This window comes from Cyprinodon variegatus, unplaced genomic scaffold (genome assembly GCF_000732505.1).
Source record: "Cyprinodon variegatus isolate N-32 unplaced genomic scaffold, C_variegatus-1.0 Scaffold252, whole genome shotgun sequence".
Taxonomy (NCBI): Eukaryota; Metazoa; Chordata; class Actinopteri; order Cyprinodontiformes; family Cyprinodontidae; genus Cyprinodon; species Cyprinodon variegatus.
The window spans coordinates 93,875-120,435 of NW_015150705.1; the positions used below are offsets into that span (position 1 = coordinate 93,875).

At 41.0% G+C, this 26,561-nt stretch overlaps 1 protein-coding gene across 1 annotated transcript in view; it reads right to left on the reverse strand.

Moving 5' to 3' along the window:
* drosha (drosha, ribonuclease type III) overlaps positions 1 to 26,561 on the reverse strand; it is a 211,336-nt gene that overhangs the window by 83,904 nt on the left and 100,871 nt on the right. Inside the window, exons 21-23 of the mRNA XM_015382192.1 lie at positions 25,706 to 25,805; positions 20,337 to 20,439; positions 4,220 to 4,290 (exon numbers count right to left, since the gene is read on the reverse strand). Coding sequence (XP_015237678.1) covers positions 4,220 to 4,290; positions 20,337 to 20,439; positions 25,706 to 25,805 — 274 coding nt within the window. The remainder of the gene's footprint in view (positions 1 to 4,219; positions 4,291 to 20,336; positions 20,440 to 25,705; positions 25,806 to 26,561) is intronic.

Consider the following 26,561-nt stretch of genomic DNA (forward strand, 5'->3'; position numbering starts at 1 on the left):
ACCAGACTCAGTGTGAGCGGCCATCTGCTGAGGCCGACTGGGGTTCAAGGAGACAGAAGCAGATGGATGGATGGACAGACGGACGGATGATGGATTGATTTAAAAGTTGTGTAGGCCACATCTGGCCTCTGGATTACAGGTGAAGAGTCAGTGGTGAAGTAAAGTCATGAGCATTCTCGTCTGGAGTTTACCACAGGTCATGTAGAATACAAAAGAAATGTGGAAGATGATGGTCTCACCAGATGAGACTGTCTTGAGATGACAAACTGAATTGAATTGACAACAGTAACACCAACAAATATCAGCAAATATGTAACCTACATATGTCCAATATTATTGCCAGATTGGAATCAGTTTCCATCCTTTTTTTTCTTTATTTGAGGAGTAAATGCCTTGCCTGAATTCACCCTGGTTAGAGTCTTATCCTGTTCTGATTAATCTTTCCTCTTCTAACAAAGGTTTTCTTTTGCCTTTTTGCTGGCTCAAACATGTGATAAACCTTAAAAAAAAACATTTTTCTACAATAATCTGGGAGTCGCACAGCAAAAGGGCGAGGTTACTAAAGCCAGTGGCTTTTACTGGGCTGCCGTAAAGCTGTTTGTCAAACCGCTTACATGAGAACAGAGCCGTCAAGCTGATACCGGTGTTGGAGTCACTGAAAGTTGCGAAAGTGTTTTTCCCGCCAGAGCCAGACCTCCCAATCATCTCATAGGCACTTGGATTGGTATAACAGAGACTTATAAGAGGAGTTATTAATGTAAACATGCCAGTTATGCTTTAAATTCAAATGCTGGTTTATTGAGGTACGTTAATCCACAAAAAGCATTTATTTGTATTGGTCAAAAACAAAATCTGCCGTAGAGATTTTCTTCAGCAGGAACAGAAAAGCTGGTCAGGGTTGGTATGAAGATGAATGGAGCTAAAACTAACAAGGATGTGGAGGTTCACCTACCAGCAGGAAAACAATCCTAAACAAAGGGCTAAAATGAACTGGGTTAGAATACAGAATGTGTGTGTGTTAGAAGGGCCTAATCAAAGTCCACATTAAATCATCCGTTATAAGTCTTGGAAAATGATCAGTCTGACTGAGCTGGAGGTGTTTCACAAAGATTATAGAAGATTAAGAAGTTCAGTCTCTAGAACAAAACGGCCGGAAGAGACACACCTTAAAACACGTCAATGTAGCAGAAAAGACTGTTAGAGATTCATGGGTGTGGATAACTTTTAATATTCTAGCTCCATCATGGCCAAAAACTCATTCATATGATTAAAGATCATCTAGATTTACACTCAATGAAGAGTTTTTACTGCAACATCGTCCTTCTCTAAGGATCTCATTTCAAAAAGAAACAAAAAGAAAAATCTTTAAATCCCCAAACATTGGATTAAACACAGAACAACTCTGTTAAATCTGAGCAGAACCAGATTTATGGCGGTTCCCGGTTTGCTGTTTAACTTCTCCTGAGCTTTTGTGGGTTTTTTCTGGTCCATCTGGAAGCATCCTCCGTCAGCAATGAAAACAAAAGCCTCCCACCATGAACGAGGCGTTCTCTACCAACAGTTATTCATGAGATATTTTTATGATTGTATGTTCCTCTGTGCTCTGCTGTGTTTTTACTGTAATATGAAGAAATTCCAAAGCTTTCAACCCCCCCCCCCTTCACATCTGCTTCAAGGCTCTTAAATAAAAATAAAAATGTGTTCAAGGAAACCTCTCGACACACAAGCAGACCTCAACTCAATCGTTTTTCTTGCCGACTCCCCTTGCCGTGCGATGACATTAAAAACAGAAGCAAGGGCGTTTCAGCGCTGCAATGCATTGGCTGCAAACTCTGAAGAGATTTACAGTAAATTTGGCCAAAAGCAGAGACAAACAAGGCCAAATCTGTTCACAACTTCAGGGAAAACATGGGGAAAAAAAACCCAGCTCCAGTCTGAAACCTAATACTGAAATATTGATCTGAATTCTGATAAAAGTAATCCGCACTACAGGGATGAGCATTCCTGATACCGAGTGAATAAAAAGGTATTTTCACATGTTTTGTTGGTTTTGGTCGGGATCCGCTGGTTTCTGTTGGTGGGCGGCACACAAGCGAGCCAGTTAGCGCCGTACGGCACGAGCTGCATGGCGCTAATTGATTCATAACGATTCTGGACAAGATAAATGCAAATTCCCATTCCTTTATCATTTATCCACGCCTGCTGGTTTTACACACATGTAAACAACAGCAGGTGTCCGACTCAGAGACCACTATAGCTGTTCCAGAATTGTGTTTATTTTTCCAAACAATGCTCAGGTTGTGTCCAGATTGTCCAGGTTTAGTGAGATGTTTTATTCCTTTGTTGCCAGACCCTCCAGTGAGAGGGTTTGGGCTATTATATGGAAGACAAAGATTTCCTCCAAAGACGGGAATAAATGTGCACCTTTCATTTATAAGACTTCAGAAAATAAAGACCTGCATAAACTGGTTGATGCTTGCAGAAGAAACCACTTTTCTTTTTTTTTTTATACAGGAAATGTTGTAAGTTTCAGGATCTATAGGTCCCAAAAGAAAAATTTTAGAAACTGCATAAAAATACAGAAAACCCTTCAAATCACATCAAAAACCTTCCCTGTTTTACATCATCTAAATAATTTATATTTACCAAACAATAAATTAGTGATAATTTGTTACTCTGTAATATTTATATGTTTAATTTTCCTCAGTATTTGGGAAATACTGAGGAATTGTGCAATTCTCCTGAAGTTTCTCTGAATAGCTCATTGGAATAGAGTCGATTCCCAGCTAATAGATCGGGTATACCTGGGTCAGATTTGTAGGACTCTCTGCTATAGCTACAGAATATCTAAGAGACTGAGATGAGAGCTTAAAGACAACCAGTATAGACGTTAATTTTTGTTTCATTAAATGGCTTTTTTACTTATTTGGTTATCTACTCACAGCTATAGAGTTGATTTCTTTGTGCCATCATCGCAACCCCCACCCCCATACAGGGGTCCAAAACATCTCGCCTGTTCAGCCAGGCCAACATCCCCCTAATGACCCCCTTTCAGAGACATAGACAGGTATCGGGTATTGCAGGCTAACAAAGAACTCAAACAAACCCCATTCCTAACGGGAGGACCTTGGGTCCGGTTCAAAATAAGGTTTTGTTTTTGGTCTATTCTATAAAGCCTTGAACTCAACACTAAACACTGATTTATACAGGTCATCTGCGTGTGTGTCGCAGTGAATGCAAATGTGCCCCCACACCTTCTGCAGACACTCTTTGGCACCTCTCCCAAATTGTAGGTGACCGCAGACAATGCCGCAGACAGGAGGCCTCTGATTGGTATAATCTACATCCGCTCTATACTATGGGTATTTCCTGTTTGGTACCTTACCGGCTTGTTTTGTTTGTATGACCGCCATTGTGGAAAACGACTCGTGAAGATGGACCAGCTAGAAGAGAAAGGTACGCAAGAACGCTGGGACCCTTTTTCCACCTGGATCCCCGCTCTTTTTCGCCCTCATGTCCCTCCGTTGTCGCACAAACTTGCACCCACTCCCTCACCGCCTCGGCCGTATCTAGACCAACAGCTAGTTTCTGATTTTACCCTTTTGCGTTGTGGCAAAAATATCTGCGAAAACCTCACTGCGACACACTGCCGCGGGAGGATAACAAGCCCTTTATTCTGACATTTTGAATTGAAAAAGCCTCCTGGATGGGAAGCGAAACATGTTCGACTTGGAACTTTTTGGGGGAGACTATGACCTGGATGACCGAGAATCTTCACCAGCATATACTCACAGTTATTATCTATTTAGAGAACCCATTTTAACATCCTGGCTTATATTTCACCATTGTCCTATTGAAGCCATCTGCACCAGTTCCTCCTGCAGCATGATGCTGCCACCACTGTACCTCACAGCTTGGATGGCGATTTTAAGTTTTTAAGTTTCCTACATATATAACGACGGCCATTCCAAATTCATCTAATAAAGGAATTAAAGGTCCCCAAATATGTTTGTTAATTATTACATTGATTCCTATTTCACTTTCACTAATACTAAATAGAGTATCACTGCAGATAATGACACCCTGCAACTACTGTGGCTAACTTATCTAAGGTATTCTACACAATTTATTTCTAGGGGAACCAATTAACTCCTAGGCCTCTTTTTCACATTTGGCAGCATTTTGGCTTCATGTAAACCAAATATGAGCTGAAAGTCACCTCAGTGTTGAAGAGCAGTCTGCCAAAGAGCTTCCGGGCTTCCTCCAAGCCTCCTTCTAGATACACAGCCCCTAAAAAACAGACAGGAAACACACAAAGACAAAATCAGCTTCCATATATTTTATTAGGAAGTTTAATTCATGCTGCTAAGAAATGAAATACACACCATTCTTTTGACATATCACATTCAAGGCAGAAATATTGAACGTTTGTGGTGGTAATTTCTTATACAGGCGTTTTATGTGACAAACCATCACTATAAGGGCCTGAATGTAAAATTGTTGCAATAAGAATGAGAGAAGTGGTCGCGCATTTCTATTCAGCCCTCCTGAGTCATTCCTCTGCAGCACATTCCAGCTTTGTCCGTCTTAGAGAAGGACGTTCTTCCTCAGTCTGAGCCGAGCTCCATCAGATGCAATGGAAAATGTCTCTGAACATTGATTTACAAGTCTGCCAGCTGGAGAACCAACTATAAACACACCATGACTTTAACCTGTATATATCTACACATTTAATTTGAGATTATAACTTCATCTTTCAAATGCTTCTCATTTTTTTACATTTTCTAACTTAAATTATCAATTTGTTTATGTTTTTAAATTAGTTCAAGGGCATTTAAATATCTACTGTTACATTTCATATTTTAATGTTATGTTTCAGTGTCTGAATGAGGTATTCAATCTATAAAAAAAACACATTTCGATGATCTTATAACTTAACCATATAAATATATTGCATTGTTTTGTTTGTTTGTTTTTTAAAGTTCCACTTTCTGTACTCCTCATTTTGTATAAATCTCCATTTAACATTATTATAACATCATAAGGTGTAGCACATTCTCAGTCCTTTTAAAATAAACAGACATAATGCGCCTTAACATGGTCTGAATATAACAATCCCACTAAAATGATTTTCCACCCTCCTGTGAGGCTTAGTGAGTATAATTACCTTCAGAATACTGAAATAATGTACCTCCCTGTCCACAAACATTAATTAGTAGAAAAAAGATGAAAATTAAAATGAACAAACTTTAGGATTTTGTCCAGAGGATCACTGATTTGGAATGAAAAACTAAAAAGAACTAAACTAAAAACTAAAAATGTCCCATTCCATCTCCATCTTTAGTGCAAAACTAAAGAGTCAACTCCTAGTAAATATTTGTTGACTGGACTGATTAACATCTGCATGAATATCTGGAATTTGCTCCATCTATTATTCTTAATGCTGTTCTTCATAGATCCAGTGTAAGTAGAATACTAAGATTGTTTAATGTGTCTACTATATATCTGGTTGTTGCCCATATTATACGGTGCCTGAGACCCTTTCACTCATCTAGTTGTGAACAAATCATGTGCTGTGTTGCATTTCCTGAATGATCTTAGACAATTTTTGTTGTCATTTTGTGTACACAGAGTGTATACAAAACAAAATTTTGCTTAGTACAGCTTTCATGACATTTCCATTTCTCAAAGTGTAGCAGTGATCAAATGTAAACAGTCTGGGAGAAAAAACATGGTGCAAAAAAAATGCACTGATATGATAGAGCATTAATATATATGGTGCATTTATGCAGTGTTTTGGTTTGGTTTTACTAGTTTGATGCACAGTCTGTGACATGATTTAGTGTTGATGTATATATAAAATAAATGTTAAATAAATCTATATACAGCTCTGTTATATGTTCAGGTCTGTTGTCCTTCACCGCAGTCCCATTGTTCTGCTGACCTAAACAGTTTTTTTCAGTATTTTCTTGGATTTAGCTGCATCCATCCTTGTGCTTCCTTTTCCCATAGAAATGATTTCTAAAAGCAGGGAGCTGCCTCTACCATGTTTCTCTGTAGATATGCTGTGTTTATAGTGTCAAGCAGTGTTAGTGTACTTTCTGCTTTTAAAAAAATTTCTGTTTTTTTAACCATTGATAGGACACATGCTGATGAAGATTCTCAGTCATCCAGGTCATAGTCATTCTGTAAAAGTTTAGAAAAAAACGATCCACTGGACTTGGTTTTCAAGGTTTGAAGACGTTTCGCTCCCTCTCCAGGAAGCTTTCTCAATTCAAAGCCGATCCAGACATTTGAATTGAGAAAGCTTCCTGGAGAGGGAGCGAAACGTCTTCAAACTTTGGAAACCAAGTCCAGTGGATCGTTTTTTCTAAACTTTTACAGCATTGTAGGACACATTTCTGTAGTTAACCTTTGGTATCTGATCAACAGATTTCTTAACCCCAGCTGTTGATCTCTGCAGCTCCTCCAGAGTAGAACTGATTAACTAATGTGGCAACGTTCAGCCAATCGTGTAGCGTAACGTCATTGGCATGCGCAGGACCCGAGCAGATCTGGTACCTACACCAGCTTTTGGGAAGTGGATACGACAAACGATATTCTAATCAGGGCTAACAGACACAGAAAACAACGACAGACGTTGAGGCTCATCACACTGCTAAGCAGGATCATCACTGGAAATGGTGTGGCACAGTAGGGAAGCTAGTATTTTTATAAATGTCTGAAATATCATGATGACGGAGGCTGGCTGTAAGGAGGTGACGCGGTCTGCTCATGTGCTCTTTGTTATCTGAGAACCGAGCCAGAACTGAATCCAGAATGGAGAATGGAAAATGAACCAGTACCAGTTTAGTGCGTTTCAGTTATGTCTGGCATGGTCCAGTTCAGTTCTGCGTGCCATTTACACTTAAAAGGCATCTCTGTTTCAATGCTCGGACCCATCTTGGGACGGTTTTAAAAGGGTAGTGTTAATGGGACTAAAGGGTAACAGAGTAAAGGGGGCTATGACTGTATGCAAGATTTTACTTTTTCCACATTTTTAATTGTAAAAAATCCTTTTCACTTCCCACTCATGCACTTCATTGTGCCTCTCTGATACATCAAATTCCAATAAAAAAAGCTCTCCTGTGAAAGCACGCCATCCAATTTCTGCAGTAAAACATTTCTGAGCTCTTTCCTAACTGAAAGCTGAAAAATTAATTGAACTCTGCAATGAGTTATAATTGCTTTATTAAAAGCAGGAGTGCATTTTTATTGCTTTTTGACGGTGAAATGACCTCGGGCTTCCTGCACGGATCCACCTCCCTCCCATCAGCAGGAGGAGGAGGAGATTGCAAGGCCACAGTGAGAGGGAAGTGGTTTTAAGGTCGCCTAAACCTGACCCTTGAATTAAGAGGTACAAACTGAGCCTACACTGAATGTCCAGGCATTAATCGGCAAGAGGAGAAAAAAATAGAAAAATAAAAAAACCTCCAAGCCCACGTGGAGGATTCTTGTTCAAATGTGTTTTTTGTGGTGCGCCTACACATTCAGACATGACTGATCTGCACAGATGTTCGCTGAATCCAACTCGAATTGCAAGGTGAAAAGAAACACACTGTGCATATAGAGAGAAACAGGATGAAGGGAGAAAATTCCCAATTTCTCTCCTCACGGGAATAACACGCAGCCTTTGTCGCACATCCTGATGGCTTTTTGTCATTTGGCTCCCCTCGTGTTTCTGCAGGAATCTGTGGAACCATCACGGTGCCTTAAAGCTGCACACAACTTCTAAACCATCACACTTAGGGCGGCTCATTCAATTTAGAAAGCAATAACCACCTGGCAAATTGGGTATACAATCGCGCGCTGGTTTTTATTATGAGCATAAATGAGCCGAGTGGAAATGGAGCGCGGCGCGGCCGCCTAAACGCGCAAACTGCCTTCATGGCCGACATCAAAAACATATGAGGGATTCATCATCTGAGGAGGGGTGGAAACTGCTTTCAGATGGCTAACAGGCCATTTACCCACACACACACATACACAGAGCTGAAGATGCAGCCTTCATCACCATGACCATAAAGAAACACAAACAAACTACCTCGAACAAAGACAAACACAAACATACTCCCACTCTGTCTGCTTCCTTCTAAGCAAAATGGGGAATTACTCACAGCGACAGCAAGAATGTTGGCGAAATTCGATTAAGGGTGACAACTTCCTCACATCTAGGAGCCAGTTTGGTGACTTTTATTAAAATAACATTATTCTGCTTTAGGCTTTTATGAACCAAGACATTACAGGACTTATTTGGTCTTTATTACGTTTTAAAACGATGTAAATTTAACACCAATGTAGAAAAAATTCCTGTTTATTTGGCAAAAAGGAGGGAAGAAAAAGGGAAAACCAACTGCGTAAATAAGGGCACCTCCTGGTCCAACATCTCATATTATTACTTGTATAGATTTACCTTTGCAGAATAATCAAGTCATTTTTTGTTTGACTATATGAGTCTATTTGTGGATGTAGCGCTGCTACGTTTCAGGTTTTGCTTTTGCACCGCTTTCTACAGATGGACTGATACCTTTTTAATCAGTTTGAGGCATGGACTTTGACTAGTTAACAATTATTTCAATAATCGACTAATGCATATTAATTGTTTAGGCCCAAACTGAAATACCATTTCTAAAATTATCAAAAAACATGACTATATGTACCTTTAATCCCACGAGGATTACGCTAATGTGCGTTTATTATTTGTTCTCAGTAGAAAATAGAAATCCTCTCAGCTTTCTGTGCAGCAACAGATTCTTCTCTAATGTTAGTGCCATTGTCTTACCATCCTGCCATGGTGTAAATGCACACCCGTAAACCCTAAAGCAGCAAACTGTTCAATCTGCTGCTTTTATTGAGCCTCTCACACTGATTATTATCAATCAACTAGCTGCTACATCCTAGGGAAGTTCAACGGCTGTACTTAGGCTTTCCACACAGTGATGCTTTATTATTTCTCCTGGTTTTTTTCTGCCCCTTAAACTCTAGATGTAAATAATCTGAGAGAGTGGTTCACAGCAGATCCTTTTTATTATTGCATAAACTGTGAAACTAAAACTAACAGGAGGGTTTACTCTCTTTCAACCGAATGGATGCCTCCAGCGTGGAAATTTCAGATGGTATGTGGCTATCAGCCAAAAAAACTAATTTCCTGCCACGCTTGTGCCCTAACCTAAAAAAGCCAGTAAATCAATACCTATAAATCTTTAGCTCTCTTTAAGTCCACATACACAGAAAGCCACTAAATGTCTTGCAGATGTGTATCAGAAACAATCTTGACGTGTCTCACCGCGGCCGACCACAATCGCCTCCAGAGACGGGAGCGGTTGTTGATGGGAGGTTTTCCACCAACCATCAGCTCACAGATCTGTGGTTTTCAACATAATGTGGACCTCAGCAGATGTTTCCCCTGGAGAGCAGCTGTGGGAGGATTAAACAATTTCTCCTGCAACCAAGAACCGAAGTTTCTTTCAAGTATCACTCAAAATAAAATGACATGTGTGAGTGTTAAAGCTGGAGGGAGACGGGCGCGGCCTGGCAGAAAGTTTTCCTTCTATTTCGATGATGAAGCAAATTTGGAAATAAGGAGCTGATAAAAATAATTCAAAGTTTTCTAATAAGATGTTTAAGAACTTTTTTTTTTTTTTTTTTCTGAGCCAAAGCAGAATGTAGAGGTAAGCAGGAGGGGAAACCAAGCCAGCCTCTAGAGATTTCAGAAGGTATTAAAAATCTGAAAGCAACACGTTTGGTGTCAATCAAAGGGGCCTGCAGATGAAGAAACCCAGATGAGGTCTACAGCGAGAAAACTCCTGACAAGAAGGCTGCCTGTGCAGAAAGTGCAGCCCAAAGCGATCCAATCAAACCTGCTGCGATCATTAAACGGAGATCTGGGCTGCTTCTCAGTCCAGCCCATCAGCCTGCGAAGGCGCAGCCGACGTCCTGAATACACATGAATGCACCAACCCCAATGGCAATTATAGAGCTCTCCACTGCTAATCCTGCAGGTGGATCAGATTCAGGCCAGATTAGTCGATAAAAAAAGAGCCTCCGCCTGAGATAACCTGCCCAGAATTTACTATCATGACCAAAAGTTTTTGCAGAGAAACTGATAATTGTTTGTAGAGACTAAAATTATTGCACAAAACTGTGATAAAAACAGGAAGAAATGCATAAAATATGACCTTCTGATGAAAACTGCAGCCCTAATTGCCTCAGAATGGCCAGGAGGGTCCAGCAATCATCACCCTTTAGGAATCACAACCTTAAAGCTTTGTCTCCTGCGGTATTTAGTGAAGTTAAAAATTGTATCATCTTTTATTTCATTTAATCCAGTAAAAACAAACTGATTGAGAACGAGGTCTGTTTTCTGAATGTTCCTGACCAAGAGGTCAACAAGCGCATCTCACCATGTCTCCCTCTGGGTTTGGTCTTTTTTCTGAGCTGTACCTTTTGAAACTGTGGCCAAAAGCACAATTGTATATATTGTGGACCATAACTTATGGTGTCGTCCAAATTTTTTGGAGGTCGGGGGCGCTTGCAGTCCAAAAAACAATACACCTTCTAATATGTAGTAATGTTTATCTTTATTTTATCTTCTAAAAAATTAAATTAGGGTTTCTTATTTATTTGAGGTTTATATTATTTATTTGAGATGGGCCTTTTTTCCAGTGTAGTCCTGTTTCTCTGACTGTGACTAACTGGATGTGCTCTCTTCATCCTCTGACATGGGAGCAGGCTCGTAGCTCATCTGCCTTGCTGTGTGTTTCCTGGACAGGGCCGCCTGTTGAGCTGGTTGACAGTTGGCTTTTTTTAACTCTGCTTCTTTCTGTATCTCTGCTTCTGTCTCCTTGAACCTCAGGCCCCGTCCACACGAAGACGAACCCTGGCCTAAACGCACACATTTTTCACCAAACCAGCCTCTCATCCATACGAAGCCGGCGTTTCGGGGCTCTGTAAACAATCTTTTTTTTATTAAGCCTTCAGAGTGGGAAGATTTTGAAACGCCGTTTTCGCGTTTCCATCTTTAAGCTCCAACTGCATTTTTTTTTTTACACGCATGCGTCATAGCGTCGCCTCTAAACACGCATGCGCGACACAGTATCACAACAACAATGGCGCCGTTGCTAATGCTACTCACCCTGCTGTCGGGCTTACAACAGAATCTTCTTCTTCTGGAATATCTCCAGGAAGAACAGAGCAATATCGACGACATAGTTCAGCACCTGAATTTGACTGAACCACGAAAATGGACCTGCAGGGCAACCATGTATAAATATTAGTGAGCATGCCCTACATTTCGTCGCTTATTTTTGCTTTGGCACGACAGCGCCACTTACAGGCCTGGCATACATTTTGCAGCGTTTTCATGCATTTGTGTGGACGCTCACATTTATTTTACGTCTCCGTCTTTACGGCAAACGTTTTGGAAAATATCAGCGTTTCATGTTCGTTTTGACTTCGTGTGGACGGGGCCTCAGTCCGCTCACACTGAGCCTGGTTCTGCTGGAGGTTTCTTGGAGTTTTGAAATTGAGTTTTTTCTCTCCACTGTCCCTACAAGCATGCTTAGTGTGAGGGAATGCCATTGAGTCAACGAGTCGATGCAATGCAAACGACACAAACTTTAAACCAATCTGAATGTATGATCTGGTGACTATAAACTGCCTTGAGATGATGTGTTGTGAATTGGCGCTATATAAATAAACTGAATTGAACTGAACCGATGCAAAGCTGACTCATTTCTGTATCAAAGGAACTGGTAAATCTGTTGATCTCTAACATGAATACTTTTGCATATTCATTCACACATGAATCAAATGGCTCATCAGCATTCAGAGGCCTGTTGACCAGGCATTCATCTAATTCAGGTGAGTTGCAGAGATGCAGGGTAGCGGCTCTTCAGGATTGAATTTCTCCAACCTTGTTTTAACCAAAAATCTTTCACCTCAAAACATAATGCTGCTCAGACAGAAGAGGAGTTTCTGTAATGATCAAAACAAGACCAGGCTTGAATGAATCGTCACATCTATTGAGGGTCTGGGTTGGACGGCGGTTCCTGAATGTACCAATGTTACATTTAGGGACGACGTCTGTGGGCTTTTTCTTTGTGGCCAATAAAAACCCAGAGTCAGAGGCGTATGAAACACCAGCGGCTGACAGTCACATTAATAACCGGGAATGAATTATTCAAAAACGCTCCGACTCTAATCCATCAAATAATATATTAAGCCGCTCGCTGCTCGCTCGCTCGGCTCAGCAGACGGACACAGAAACCAACGCGTCCCAGACAGAAATAAAAAATAAGGAGTAAACAAAAAACAGAAACATGGAAATAAAATTTAAACATTTTAATTTCATGGTTCCTGCTTTTTTACGAGTAAAACCCAGAGTTCTCAGGCTCACTTTAACACTGAAATACTGAATATATGATTGGATATTTTATAGTGTTTAGGCTTTAAATGTGAAGGAAGGCCACGAGTAAGAGGAGACGGAAGGAAGTAAAGGAAATAATGAGAAAGGACACAGGAAATGATTGAGAGGAAGGAAGGAAACGAGTAGGAAGGAATGTAAGTAAGAAAGGACAGGAAGAATGGGCAAAGGAAGCCAAAAAGGAACGTAGGAAAAACAAGAGGACTAAAAGACAGGAATGAGGAAGGGTGGAAGGAAGGAAGCATTGTAGGAAACAAGGAAATGATATGAAATTCAAAAAGATAATGCAAGAAGGAAATAGGCAAACATAAGGTAGGAAACAATGAAGGCACTAGGAGACTAAAAAAAGACAGGAGGAAGGAAATTAGGAAACAATGAATGAAGGAAAGCGAAGAAAAATATAATTTATAGGAGGAAAGATCAAGACAAGGTAGAAAGTAAAGAAACAAGGATGTATAAAATGACAAAAGGAGGCAAAGAGAGAAAGGAGGAAGTAAGGAAGCATACAATGAACCTGCAATGAAAGAAAGGACACAATCTTTAGGGAGTAAGTCGAGTAAAGTTTGGAAATGAAAATATTTTCCATTCTTTTCACCTGGAAAACAACCAAATGCCAAACATCTCCAGACCGCTGAGGAAGCTGTAGTATCTGATATCTGTGCTTTACTAAAATCAGACCTGGAGGTAGGGATGAGACATGGAAACAAAGGAGACTATAGCAATTAACAAAGGCAGCAGCAACGTTTGAGAGAATCCAGCGAGCGCATTGTGTATGAATCTGATATTCAGCAAGTGAGAGATAATCCCTCCTCTGTGTTCTTTTAATAGGGAAGAGCTTAGAGAGGGGCCTCACAAAGGTTCACCATCTGTATCCCCCACGGCTGCTGGCAGCGCTTAATCCACAGATCAACTGTACCAGGAAATTAGGGCCAAAAAAATAAAATAAAACAAAACAGAGAGGGCCCCTTTTCTCCCTTTTCTTTAGCCAAGACTTTAAAAAAAAAACTCCCCAGTAGGAAGGAAGCAACATCGCTTATCACCCAGGAGGACCTGAGAGGCGAGCGAGAAAGTGTCTCTGAAGGAGGAAGAAAAAACCAAGGAGTGGAGGCCAAAAGAGCCCGAATGAGAATGGCCCACTCCAGCAGAAGTTAATGACAGGGGATCAGAAAAGCAAGATTTCCATTCAACACTTTGAATTATTCAGGGTTGCAGGGCACCTATTTGCATTGCAGATGCCTTTGCTTTCCATTCCTCCACTCCTTTCTCTCCTTTTCTTCCTCCCTCTCTCTGTCTCGAGCAGGAGAATGGCCCTGCCTCGGGGTTAGCAGATAGACACATTCTCAGCTTAGAGAGAGAGAGAGAAAGCTTCGCCCATGCAAAACAGGAGATTATCTGTCATTTCTAACACAGCCCGGGTTCAACAGTCACCGCTGTGGGGGAAACAAATAAAACAAAGGTCAGAAAACACGTTCGCCAAGCTATCCGGAAATATTACGGGCGTGTCGCCTTTAAAGGAGGCTTCATTTGATTTCTACGCACGCCAATGGAGAACGACGTCAAAGATGAGGGAAAAACATCCCCAAAAAAACACCGACGTTTGCGAACACAGCTGTTTTTTCGGCGGTTTGGAGGTCTTTGGTCGGGAACGCACGTGAGGCTTTGAGATGACAGCAGTGTCAGAGTGACTCATCACGCGCGGGGTGCAGCTTTCACCTATTAACTCCCAAAATCTAGATCACAGAGTAATGTAGGCATAAAGAGCACATCGCAGGCGGCACCGCGGCGAGGTCTTAAAAGAGCCGTTTGAGCTAAAACAGAAACAAAGAAGTAAAGATGACAAGAAGGATCGGGGAGAGGACGGCGTGGCTTTGAACGTCTGGAGTCGAGGGGGCCTGAGCTTTCGTGTCAGATGGAAAGGAAGGGAAAGGAGGGGGGTGTTAGTAAGCCAAACCCTCACTGTGGGGGGAGCAGGTTCTCTCCTGGGCTCCTTCAGAAAACCAACCCAGTTTATTCATCACTTCCACTGAGAGAACGCCGCTGAGGCGGCAACAAATTACAACTTTGTCTCCTTCGATAATGAACCCGTTAAAAGAGCGTTAATGGGGAGGGGGGGGTTCACGTAGCCAGCCAACACTTTTCCCACCTGCTGCTTGTTCCTGAGCAGAGGGGAGGTGCGGGGAAGATCTCTTTAAAGCCACCAGCTTTCTGTATTTCTCATCAGAGGAAGACGGCTGAACCGCTTCAATCAAGATGGCGAAAAGATGAGGAAAGCTGCCAGCTCTGTATAGCCGCCTGTGGGGGAGTAGGGGGAGGCGGCCACACCTTGAGTTGCAGTTTGGCTTAATCAGTAGAGAGGGAAGTAAAGATGAGAAGAGATTTGGGGACCTTCAGAGGTCAGCCGACTTCTCCAGAGATATATGAAGCCGTGAGTTTCCAAGGATTAACAGCAGGCAAAATGAAGATGTTCACGGCACCTCGCAACAGAATTCCTTTAACTTCTAGACATTTTAACACCATTGGAACCAGAAATACAGGAACCGTCAAACGGATAAAAGCTCCTTCTATTTAAATACACAGTGAGGCCAAGTGGGAGACATTTTGGTGCGTTGATTGTGCGACAGGCAGGTGAAATGTCAATCAACCAACGGCAACACAAGATATTTTTAATTAGACACATTTAGATGAAGATTGTTTCTGGAATCGATTCTTGGCTGTTCTGACGTGACTGTAAAAAGGTGGAAACATGAGGAAAACAGAGACAATTTAAAATCCCAGCATGTCCACAGATTTGGTTGGTGTTTTTTTTTGTGCTCTATTCTGCCTGTTGGGAATGTTAAAAAAAAAAAAAGTTTTAAAACATTGCTTTGTTTTGGATCATTAACAGTGTAATACGTCATGCGGATGTTAGTGTGCATAATAAATAAAGCATGTATTCATCCATCCATCCATTTTCTGTCAGGCTTTATCCCTGCTGGGGTCACGTGGGGTACTGGTGCCTATCTTCAGATGTCTATGGGTGCTGGTGTATCCCGCGAAAATGTGGGATACACCTTGGGGCAGGTCTTCAGTCAATCACAGGACAACACAGAGACAAAAGCCCCATTTACACTACCCTTGAAAAACCGATCCATGCCGAGACCGGTACCAGCTCGGATCAGTTAACCAGGCAGAGCTCGGCTCCGACGACCGTTTACACATCACGCTATCTCGGTTTCTCGACTCCTCGCCTCCTAGTGACGATCTGCGGCATTGCTGCCAGTATTGAAGGGGGAAGCAGTTGGTGGCGGTAATGCACCAAAAGTTGTTTGCCAACCACCATAAAACACAAGAACAAGAAGACGAAGTAGGAGGGAATCAAGCAAATCAAACTGGCGGCGCCCGTCACATTCAGAAAGTTATGCTTTATTATTATTGCTGTACTTCAGTGTTATTGTTTAAAATGCTATTATTGAAAATGTTGCGTGGAGAAGATTTCGATTGTTGTTTATAGTTGAAGAAGAAGTTGTTCTTCTTCTTCTGTTTCTGGAGGGGCATTACCCCCAACTAATGGAATGGAGTGTGAATCGCAATGTGCGGAGATGACGCGTTCTGCTCATGCGCTCTTGTTATCAGAGAACAGAGCCAGGAAAAAACAAAGCCGAACCCACCGCTGGAACTGGTCTGCAGTTAGCTCGGTTCGGTTGTGTCTAGCTCGGTTCAGTTCAGTTTGCTTTCCATTTACACACGACAAGTTATCTCAGTTACTGAGCTCAGACAGGTCTCGGCACGTTTTTTCAAGGTTAGTGTAAATGGGGTAAAACAGAACAAACAACCATTCAACACACACACTCACACCTAAGGAGAATTTAGATAGGCCCCACGCATGCTCAAAGATAACATGCAAAGTCCATGCAGAGGCATGTCCCGGATCATCAGACCGGGAATCAAACCCAGAACCTTCTTGCTGCAAGGCAGCAATGCTACCCATTGTGTCACTGAGCAGCCCAGATAAAGCAGGTACTTTGAGATATTAGATATTCATTTATTCTGTAGTTTTCTTTGCTCCATGGCAGGGGTGTCAAACTGGTTCCAGAAAGGGCCATGTGGATGCAGGTTTTCTTTCCAACCAAGCAGTAGCACGCCAGTTTCCAGTAATCTCATCCAGTGAGTCCAGTCTTAACATGATGACTTGATGAGATGAATGGAGTCTGCTTTATTGCTTGGTTTGGGAAGAAAACCTGCAGCCACACGGACCTTTCTGGAACCAGTTTAACACCCCTGCTCTATGGTGTCAGTATGTAATTTAAGACATCCATCTATCTTTTCCAGATTATTCCATCAGGGTCGTGCGCCACAAGCAAAAATTGGTTGAAAAAAAATTGTAACGGTGACATGATTTACGTCAAAACAATGTCTAGATTTGGTAGAAAAGAGAAAGCTGTCATTTTCAGATCGTTTCAATAACCTGTTTCTCTATATTTGACACACAGAGCAATAATTATATACATAAATATCCATCTATATAAATAAACATGTAAGAAGCCTGTGCAATAAGCTTGTATAATGATCATATGTGGACGCACTGTATATATCCCATGCACCTTTTTCTTCCTTTGTCACATTATTCTCCTTTGACTATTTGAGCTGATGTAACAAGTAAATTTCTCCACTGTGAGATCAATAAAGACAATCTATCAAACAAAATACGTATAAAACTGTTTTTTTTTGCGTCTATCCAACGTCTATCCAAACACAGCCCAATTTTCAACAAGTTTTTCTGGACTAAACCAAGACTATGATGGACCGAACAGATTTAGCCTAAAAACTAACATCTAAATGACATCTGGTGTTTTGGGGGTGGTGCCTATCTCCAGCAGTCTATGGGTAAGAGGCGGGGTACACCCTGGACAGGTCACCAGTAAAAGGGCAACTCAACTTCGCTCACAGCTAAGTAGAATTTAGATAAGCCAATAAACCCAAGGGCGACAGTGCCGTTGGATGTAGGAGTTTGCCCTGAAATCGAAGGATTGACAGTTCAAACCCCGACTCCGACTTTCAGTGTCGTTGTGTCCTTGGGCAAGACACTTCACCTGCATTGTCTACTGATGGTGGTCAGAGGGCCCGGTGGCGCCAGTGTACAGCAGTCCCGCTTCTGTCAGTGAGCCCCAGGGCAGCTGTGGCTACAATGTAGCTTGCCACCATCAGTGTGTGCGTGAATGGGTGAATGAATGTGGTGTAAAGTGCTTTGGTCAAGTCTCCTGACTTGAATAAAGGCGCTATATAAGTTTTTGGACTGCGGGATGAAATCAGAGTACCAGGAGAGAACCCAAGCATGCTCAGGGAGAACATGCAATCTCCATGCAGAAGGCCCGGGCAGATAATCAAACCTGGAACCTTCTTGCTAGAATTTAGATCACCGTGCGGAAAATATTTAATGTATGCTTTAAAAAATTAGACTAGTTTTTTAATGCTTTTGTTTTTGGTTTGGTCACATATTGGGATAGCTAGCACCTGTTAGAATGCCAGCTCCCTGGCATTGATGTGGATAGTGTTTTGTAACTTATGTCGCAGTAACTGATCAAGCAGTGCTTGATTTTCTGTATGCCTTCATTAGGTTTAACGGTGCAGCCAGAACACACAGCTGTGCAGCTAGCCCACCCACACAGAGCATATGCTTTACAAGTAATTGTGCAACTTAGCCTGTGATGGAAAACGCTCAGTATTGGGAGTTAAAGTTTTCTGATTTTCTGACCAGAAACTCTCCTCCACATTTCCACTTTAACCAGGATTTATATATTGACCATTGATGTAGGAGAGACAATAATAATAGGCTTAAATAAAAACAACTCATCTCCTCTTTTTCATTGGCCTTTGGAAACATGAGTTTGCTTTCGGGTCAGTGATCCGCTTGCCCTACCCAAATGGGTCCAGAATAGTCCCAGAATGGTCTCAGATGACTCCAACATGTTTGTTTGACTGTGACTGAGGTTAGGTCAGGTTACCTCCCACACTTGCAGCCTCCTCTCCCTCCAGCAGATTTTTGTGTCGACTCTCCCTGCTGACTCACCACAACCAGTGCGGACTGAAGCAAACTTTCCCCGACGGGGAATCAGAGGGACGGATTAGACAGAAAATCCTGTTTCCTGTCCCCAGCTCTAATAATAATCTTAGTTTTTTTTCATACATGTTCCTGCTTCTTTAAGATCAATCATTCCCTCCATTTTTATCCCACACTGAAAAAAATCGAAATCTAGATAAATCATTTTTTCTTAAAATAATGGAATATTTTCTTGAATTTAGGAGGTAAAACAGAAATTTTGCCAATGGACCAAGACAATTTGCACTTAAAGGGGAACGCCATTTTTTTTTACATTTGGCCCTTGATTTTATATTATTACATCATGTTTTACTCACCCATATAAGTCTTGTGTAATTTGGAGCTGTTATGAAGATGTTCGGTTAGGTTATATCCAAGTAACATCTTCCTATGGGCAAGTGACTTGAAGGCACAAAATAAACTGTTCATATTTTATCCTTTATGGTACGTCAGCATTCATAACGTAGGCGGATCAATATCCCCAGAAATCCGCGGTTATATTTTTTATATTTATATCTTTTAAAAACAAAGCACAAAGCAGAGTGTGTACGACGTCATCAGCCCGCGCCAGCTACCGTTCATTCTTCCTGTCCGCTGAACAGCTGCTAGTTTGGCTCACATGCCTGGAAGATGTCTAATGCTGCTACCACAGATGATCTCGCTCTCCAAATGGAACTGAACGATTCAGATTAGCTAGCCGAATGAATAGAAGGGGTAGAGCGTAGCCGCCTGTGTACTGGGCTAACAGTTACGACTCCAGTGCGCATGCGCGGATGACGTCATACACGCGCCGCTTTGTTTTTAAAAGATATAAATATAAAAAATATAACCGCGGATGTCTGGGGGACAGTGATTCGCCTACATGTTATGAATGCTGGCATACCATAAATAATAAATTATGAACAGTTTAGTTTGTGCCTTCAACTCCTTGCCCATAGGAAGACGTTACTTGGATATAAACTAACCGAATATCTATAGAACAGCTCCAAATGACACAAAACTTATTTGGGTGAGTAGAACATGATGTAATAACGTCAAATCAAGGGCCCAATGTAAAAAAAACAAACAGCGTTCTCCTTTAAAGTCATAGGGAAGTCACACTTAAATGTCAAATAATTCTGGCCTAAATATGTACATAAAAGTACTCTTTATCAGACATCTTAAAATCTGTGGGGTTCTTTTCGTTATCTTATGCAGGCCAGTTAGTTATACGTAAGCTTGCACACCTAAGTTCGGCCAATCATATACCAATGCTCATCTCTCAATCAAATTATTTTAGTCATAGCATCTTGATTCATATGGCGCAACGGTTTCAATGCAAGGGTTGAAATAAGAAATAAGAATCATTTAGCATTCCTTGACAGTGTCGTTGCTAAGTGCTACTTGGTCGCAATGTAATTTCCCATTGGGAACCTACTAGCACTAAGTTGCTAACTGGTTAGCAAGATGCTTCTGAGAAATCGGCAACAACCAAACTTGCTTGCTAACCTTCCGCCACAACAATCCCACCACCTTTGATAATTGACCAATCACATTGACTTTATTCACTCGTGTAAAGTCGGGCACCACTTAGGAGAATTTGGAAATTTAACATTTTTTGAAACAGCCGCTTCCCGGTGACTTTAAAATAAGGAAACACAATTATATTGTCTTATTTCAATTGCATGTTATCTAATTATCTTTTTTTTAAGAGTAAAGATACCCATTCCATTGGCAAACTAAATCATTTACCTACACAAATTAAGGCTAAATACACTTAATTTGAGAAATTTTTACTTATTTCCAGTGGAATCTCACCAATAAGCGCCTCGAAGCAGTTGGCCATGGCGTGTCGAAGGTCCGACTCCCGGCACAGGTCGGGTCCGTGGGCGTAGAGCATGAAGCGATCCAACTCCAGCTTCTGGGGAAGACAGACACATTCATATCAGCTGGCTGCACCCTGACACCTCAGTAATAGCTGCTTGCAAGAGGAAGAAAAAGAATAGAATATTGCACATTTTCATGTAGGACCATTAGGGAAAAAAAAAAGAAAACCTCTAGGGAAATGAAAAAGTTGATTGCTCTTGTTGGAAAAGGTTCTACTTCACGGTTCTGACAGATCTGCTCCATGTGCTGTCCAGCTGTGGCGTGAGGAAAAACGTTTACTCACAAACTCGCACAGAGAAAACAGGAAAACGACGGATAACCCCGGGATGAAATGTAAAAGACAACAGCTGTGACCTTCATTTTTCTCTGAGAGGCTCTCGTACCGCTTGGTTACTTTACACAGAAACAGACCAGCAGCAAACCTTCTCCTGATGCCGTTCGATCAATGGGTTATATCCTATGATTTTACTGCTGCACGTTTAGTCACAGGGATAAAACCGGACAAGTGTTCAGGTGGAATAAAACAAAAAAATAACAAATCGAAAAGGGAGGGGGGTTCTGAAAAACTTTTAAATTGATGCGCATAACCGCAGAAGAAGAAAATCTATATGTCAGCTGTTTAACAAAAACCTGTCAAACTGTAAAGTCTGACCAGTTCTGTTGGGATCATTTAAAATGGGTGACACAATGCCGAGGCAGTAAAGCATCAGCAGTCTGAATCCATTTTAATGCACCCTGAAGGTTTAACATTCAACAGAGGGAAAGATAATTATGGGAAATATTTAGGATACACTGGACCTTTAAAAGAGTCCCAGATTCTGCCAAGAAAATGACCTGTTTAAAATAAATAACTAGATGGATTACCATTAGGGCTGCTGCACTGATCACAGTTTTCTGGTTGATCATCCATCTTAAAATTGCTTTTTTTGCTGATTTACATTTTATTTTTCTTTCTGGCATTGTAAGGTCACAGAAGTCCCTTTAATGCTCCAATCCAGCTTTATTGAAAAACAGTGAGCAAAACCCGAGAGCAATACACACTAGCTTCAACAGAAGATTAGGAATGTACAAAAATATCAGAAGAATGAAAGGGCTGATTTTCAATGATCAAACAAGAAACGATCAGTGGAAAAAATCGGCATCACGTGTATCGAGGAAATTGGAGCCAGTTGATCTGTTCGCCTCTTAATTACTAAAACTTCTGTCCTTTTACAGTCAAACGGTCAGCGCACTCTGTATCTAAGATAACATAAATTTCAGCAATATTTCTAAATTCAGACATTTCCTTAACATTAAAAAGCTCCACTTAGACATTCCTGTTATCTGCTCAAAGTTTTGATCTCCCCATCTAGAAGCCTGAATGAAAAATATACAAACAAATACATGTTCTAGAGAATAGAGCTGCTTTTTAAAGCTCTTTGGCTTTATGTACTCCATCTAATGCTGGGCTAAAAGGTGGAAAAAGCTGTTTATTTTTTTTTCTACCAAATCTGATTAATCGTTTTTTCTTACCCAAGTTCAGTAAAATGACAAATTGCTTACATTACTTTCAAAAATAGCTTTTATTTCAATTATCCCCTTCGAGAGGTGACCTTAATCTAAAGGGCAAAGAAATCCAAGCTGTGGAAATGCTTGAAAAACAAGCAGCCAGCGGCATAGATGGGAAGTAACGAAGTACAAATACTTCGTTACTGTACTCAAGTAGATTTTTCTGATATTTTTACTTTACTTTACTACTTATTTTTATGGCGACTTTTTACTTCTACTCCTTACATTTTTACACAAATATCTGTACTTTCTACTCCTTACATTTTAAAAAATTGGCTCGTTACTTTAGTTTTGAATCATTTCAATGGAGTTACCGTTATTATTTTTCACGTCATCAATAACAAATTCAATCTAATTGGATGGGAATCTACGTTGCATTTGACGCACCACTACAAGATGAATCGACAGATTCGGCGGTATTCATTCGCGGCAAATCCTTGCAGCTTGGTGGCGGTGGCGTTAGCATAGTAGCATGGACGACGAGATGATTGAAAATGAACACAACGGAGATCTAGTCCTATTGGCAGACATCCATTTAAAATGTAGGCAACGGCATGAAAAAAGTGGTTTCTACTTTGACTTTTATACTTTAAGTAAATTTACAAGCCTGTACTTTGTTACTTTTACTTGAGTAAAGAAGTTTAATCAGTACTTCCACTTTTACCAGAGTATTTTTTAACACAAGTATCTGTACTTTTACTCAAGTACGGAAAGTGAGTACTTTTGCCATCTCTGGCCAGCGGTGCCACGCAGTTAACTAGGTTATCAGTAGAAATCTATGAAATAAAACTGATGAACTGATGTCAACTTTTATGGAAGCCAAAAAATGCTTTGGTGGAAAAACAATCCAGATTTTCCACAATTTAAATTTTCATAGACAAAAAAAAAAAAAAAACAATATTAGTTGGTTGTATTGACTGCTTATCCCTCCATCCAACCCAAACATCCATCCATTCCACCCTGGACAGGTCACCAGTTCGCAGGGCAACACAGAGACTAACAGGACAAACAACCATTCACACACACACTCACCTAAGGAGAATTTAGAGAAGCCAATTAACCTAACAGTCATGTTTTTGGACTGTGGGATGAGCTGGGGTACCCAGGGAGAGCCCAGGCATGCTCAGGGAGAACATGCCAACTCCATGCAGAAAGACCGCGGGCTTGGAATCGAACCCAGAACCTTCTAGCTGCAAGGCAGCAGTGCTACCCACTGTGACGCTGAGTTTTGCCATTGTACCAGAGGAGGAAACATGTCAGACACATTTGCTGATCCGAAAACTATTTTATTTGGAGTCTCTGGTTGGTCACTGCTGCAGGAAGGATCAAGCTGGAAATCACCAGATTTTGATTAACCACTGATTTATTTATTTTTTTTTGGCGATTTTAACCAGTGAGGCTTATTATGAATGCATTCAATACCAGCCGTGGAGCTGGAGATGACTGGAGATGATTCGGGACATGAACCCCTGAGCAGACCTAATTATTCTAGAGTCAAATTTATCCACCAGCTGAATCCTGGAGCCCACTGGGCTACATTAGGATAAAGGTTCAAAATGCACAAGAGAAAATCTTCAACAAAGATACTAAAGAAGTAAAGAATCAAAAAGATCAATGGACCAGTCAAAGTCCAAACCTAAACCTGATTTAAATCCTGTTCTGGGACCTTAATAAACTCACAAAGTGCCTGCAAACATGAATGAGCTAACAAAACATTTAATAGAGAGGCAAATATTAAACAAAAAGATCATATCTAAATGAACCATAGGATTTCTGCAATTGTAGCAGAGATACAAACAGAAAATCTATAGAAAACACCTCACACCAACTGTAGAGAACACACTGAATGGTTAAAATCTGTTTCCAGTGTTTCTAAAGTAAAACGTGAGAAAACATCTGACCACTGCAGCTTTGATCCAAATGGGTCGACCATCCCGATCGCTGCAAAGAAGGAAAATGATGGGGGGGGCGAAGTGGTGGCGTAGTGGTTAGGGCAAAGACCCTTAACCCCACACTGTTCCCTGTGCGCTGCAAGATGGCAGCCTACTGCTCCCCAAGGGGATGGGTTAAATGGAGAGGTAAATATCACCAATGTGAGATCAATTAAGTTCAATTACAAAAGAAAGAAGGGAAATAATAGGGATTCAACTAATTTTACCTGATCAAATTATCTGTCAATTGTTTTTTCGATAAATCAATTAATATTTGGAGAGTCAAAAGTTCCTGAATGAAGACTCTTGTTAAATTAAACAAGGTGAAACTAAACATTTTCAACTTAAGGAGTTCTGCTTAAAGCATATTGAGAGGAGAAAAATATTTTTATCTTAAATGCAAAATGTTTATATTTTTTTTAAGAATTTTGATATAATTGCTGCTCTAGTGGGTTGCTCTGCCAGCTAAAAACATGTTTTACAGTCTCTATATTCCAGTTAACGCTTAATCGATTACTAAATTGATTGAAAATTATTTCAATAATCGATTACTGCCATTAATTATTTAAGCCCTAGAAAATACAGTAACTTAAATGAAGGAGGATCTTTAGCACAGGTGTCAAAATTCAGTCCTGCCCATTTTAAACAAGCCTCTGCTTTAAAACACCTGATTAGGTCATTAACGGGACTCTGTAGAACCCAGCTGATGTGTTACCAGCTCTTGTGGGTTTGAGTTTGACACCCTGATCTAAAGAAAACAATCCCATCTACAGTTTAAAAATCTGCTTTTATGGTTTCTGATGCAAACTTTTAATCAAGTCGGTAAATTAGAAACAATGTTCTTCCTCCAAACCTAGAAAAACAGACGGGAACCGAGGAGAACAACAGCAGTGAAAAAACACTCTGGACCAGTTAGATGAACTTTCTGCGAGTCATCTCCCAGCCAAAAGAGAAGTAGCCCGACTTGACTTTCCTGGCGTCGCTGCAGAGACACAAAAAGCAGCCGGGGTGCTTTTTAATTACGGCTGATAACCGTTGGTGGTACCCCCCTCCCTTACCCGTAATTGCACACAGAATTTAAACCACAATTCACAAATACTCCAACTCAGAGGGAACCCGCTCTGACTTTTAAGCCATGCGAGTGAAGTGGCGGATTGTGCCGGCGCTCGCTGAAGATACTTTCTGGGAGATAATTGCGAGTGTTCTTGAGCAGACTGCTTCAGAGGAGCCCTGGTAAACAACTTGGCAGCCGCGAACACTGTATCATACTCACTTTAGCGCGAGCGGCAAATTGAAACAAGGCAAACTGCTACACGGCACTAATGCAGATTCGGGCGGCTGCGTCTTTGTATTCAGCGGGGAGCGACATGAAAGATTGAAGTTTTTAATTGGTTTCTCCACATCACGGGACGATCATTGTTGTGTTCCTTTACAAACATTGCCAGTGAGTGCGGCTGGGCTGCCAGCGAGAGAGGAGGGGGAGGAGCGGGGGAGGGCAGAGCGATAACAGGAGCTGAAGAGTGATTCAGGAAGACCTCTGGGGGTCTGCAGGGACCCCGGTCGCACCAGGCTCCAAAACAACAACCTTTTAACTCCAATTACAAACCTGAGCAGGAGAAGAAAAAAATCATAATAATCGGGTACGGATGGCAGTAAGACAAAATTACTCTTCTCCCCTGTGCGCCCTCAGAAAGCAGCCAAGTCATAACATCAGGATGGAAGACAATAACAGCGCCTCACACAGGCTCTGCCTTCAGTCAGAGACCTCTGACTGTTTTCACCTGCAGATAAAAGGCTCAGTCAGAGGGAGGGGGGGCTTACCTTGGCCAGCATGGCTAAGTGCTGGTTCTGAACGATGGCCGTCCTATAGGTGGCCAGGCCGCCCTCCTCCAAACTGGGGAACAGGTAATAGAGGTGGACACTGTGGATGAAGAGAAAATTATTTTTTTATGCATATTTCTCTTCTTTTCCACTTTTTATCCAAACAAAAAGAGAAAAAAAACTAAATAAATAAGAAACATTAAACCTTTAAATTCTTGTTTTCAAAACCACACAATGGAAGTAAAACCATTTCAGATGGATGGTAGGAATGGTAAGTCTATTCACCTACTTTAAGGGGAGTGTGCAAATGTTCAACTCCATCAGCTTTCCCCCTGTACCTAATAATATGGACCAAACTATCAGATATCTCTAAATGTTTATATTTCTGAATCCCCGCCAGTAGAAGTTGTCGCTCATCCAATGCGTTTTTTTTAGGCGCGACTGTCTACGTACTTATACATTTTTCTAGATACAGAAATTCAGGGCCATGATAAGGAGCATTGATGCTAAACCTGACTTAATGTGGCTGTGCAGACATCCTAGTGCAGGGGTGTCAATTAAAAAACAACGGGCTCCAAATAAAGAAAATCATCAACCAGTAAAGGTCCAGAGACATTTTTTAGTTATATGTCACTTTAAACAGCATTTAACACTGAAATAAAATGAGGTGTTTATGCATCTATGTTATAAAAAAAAAAATAGAATTTGTTTCCCATTTTAAAATCTAAAGTGTTTTTTGAAGTAGAGAACGACAATTGTTCAGTTTGGTATATAGACAATTTCCTTATTCACTTTTTTTAATAAAACACCTGAACTGACTTTTTTTTCTTTCTATTTTCTGTCTTAATGTTGGCAG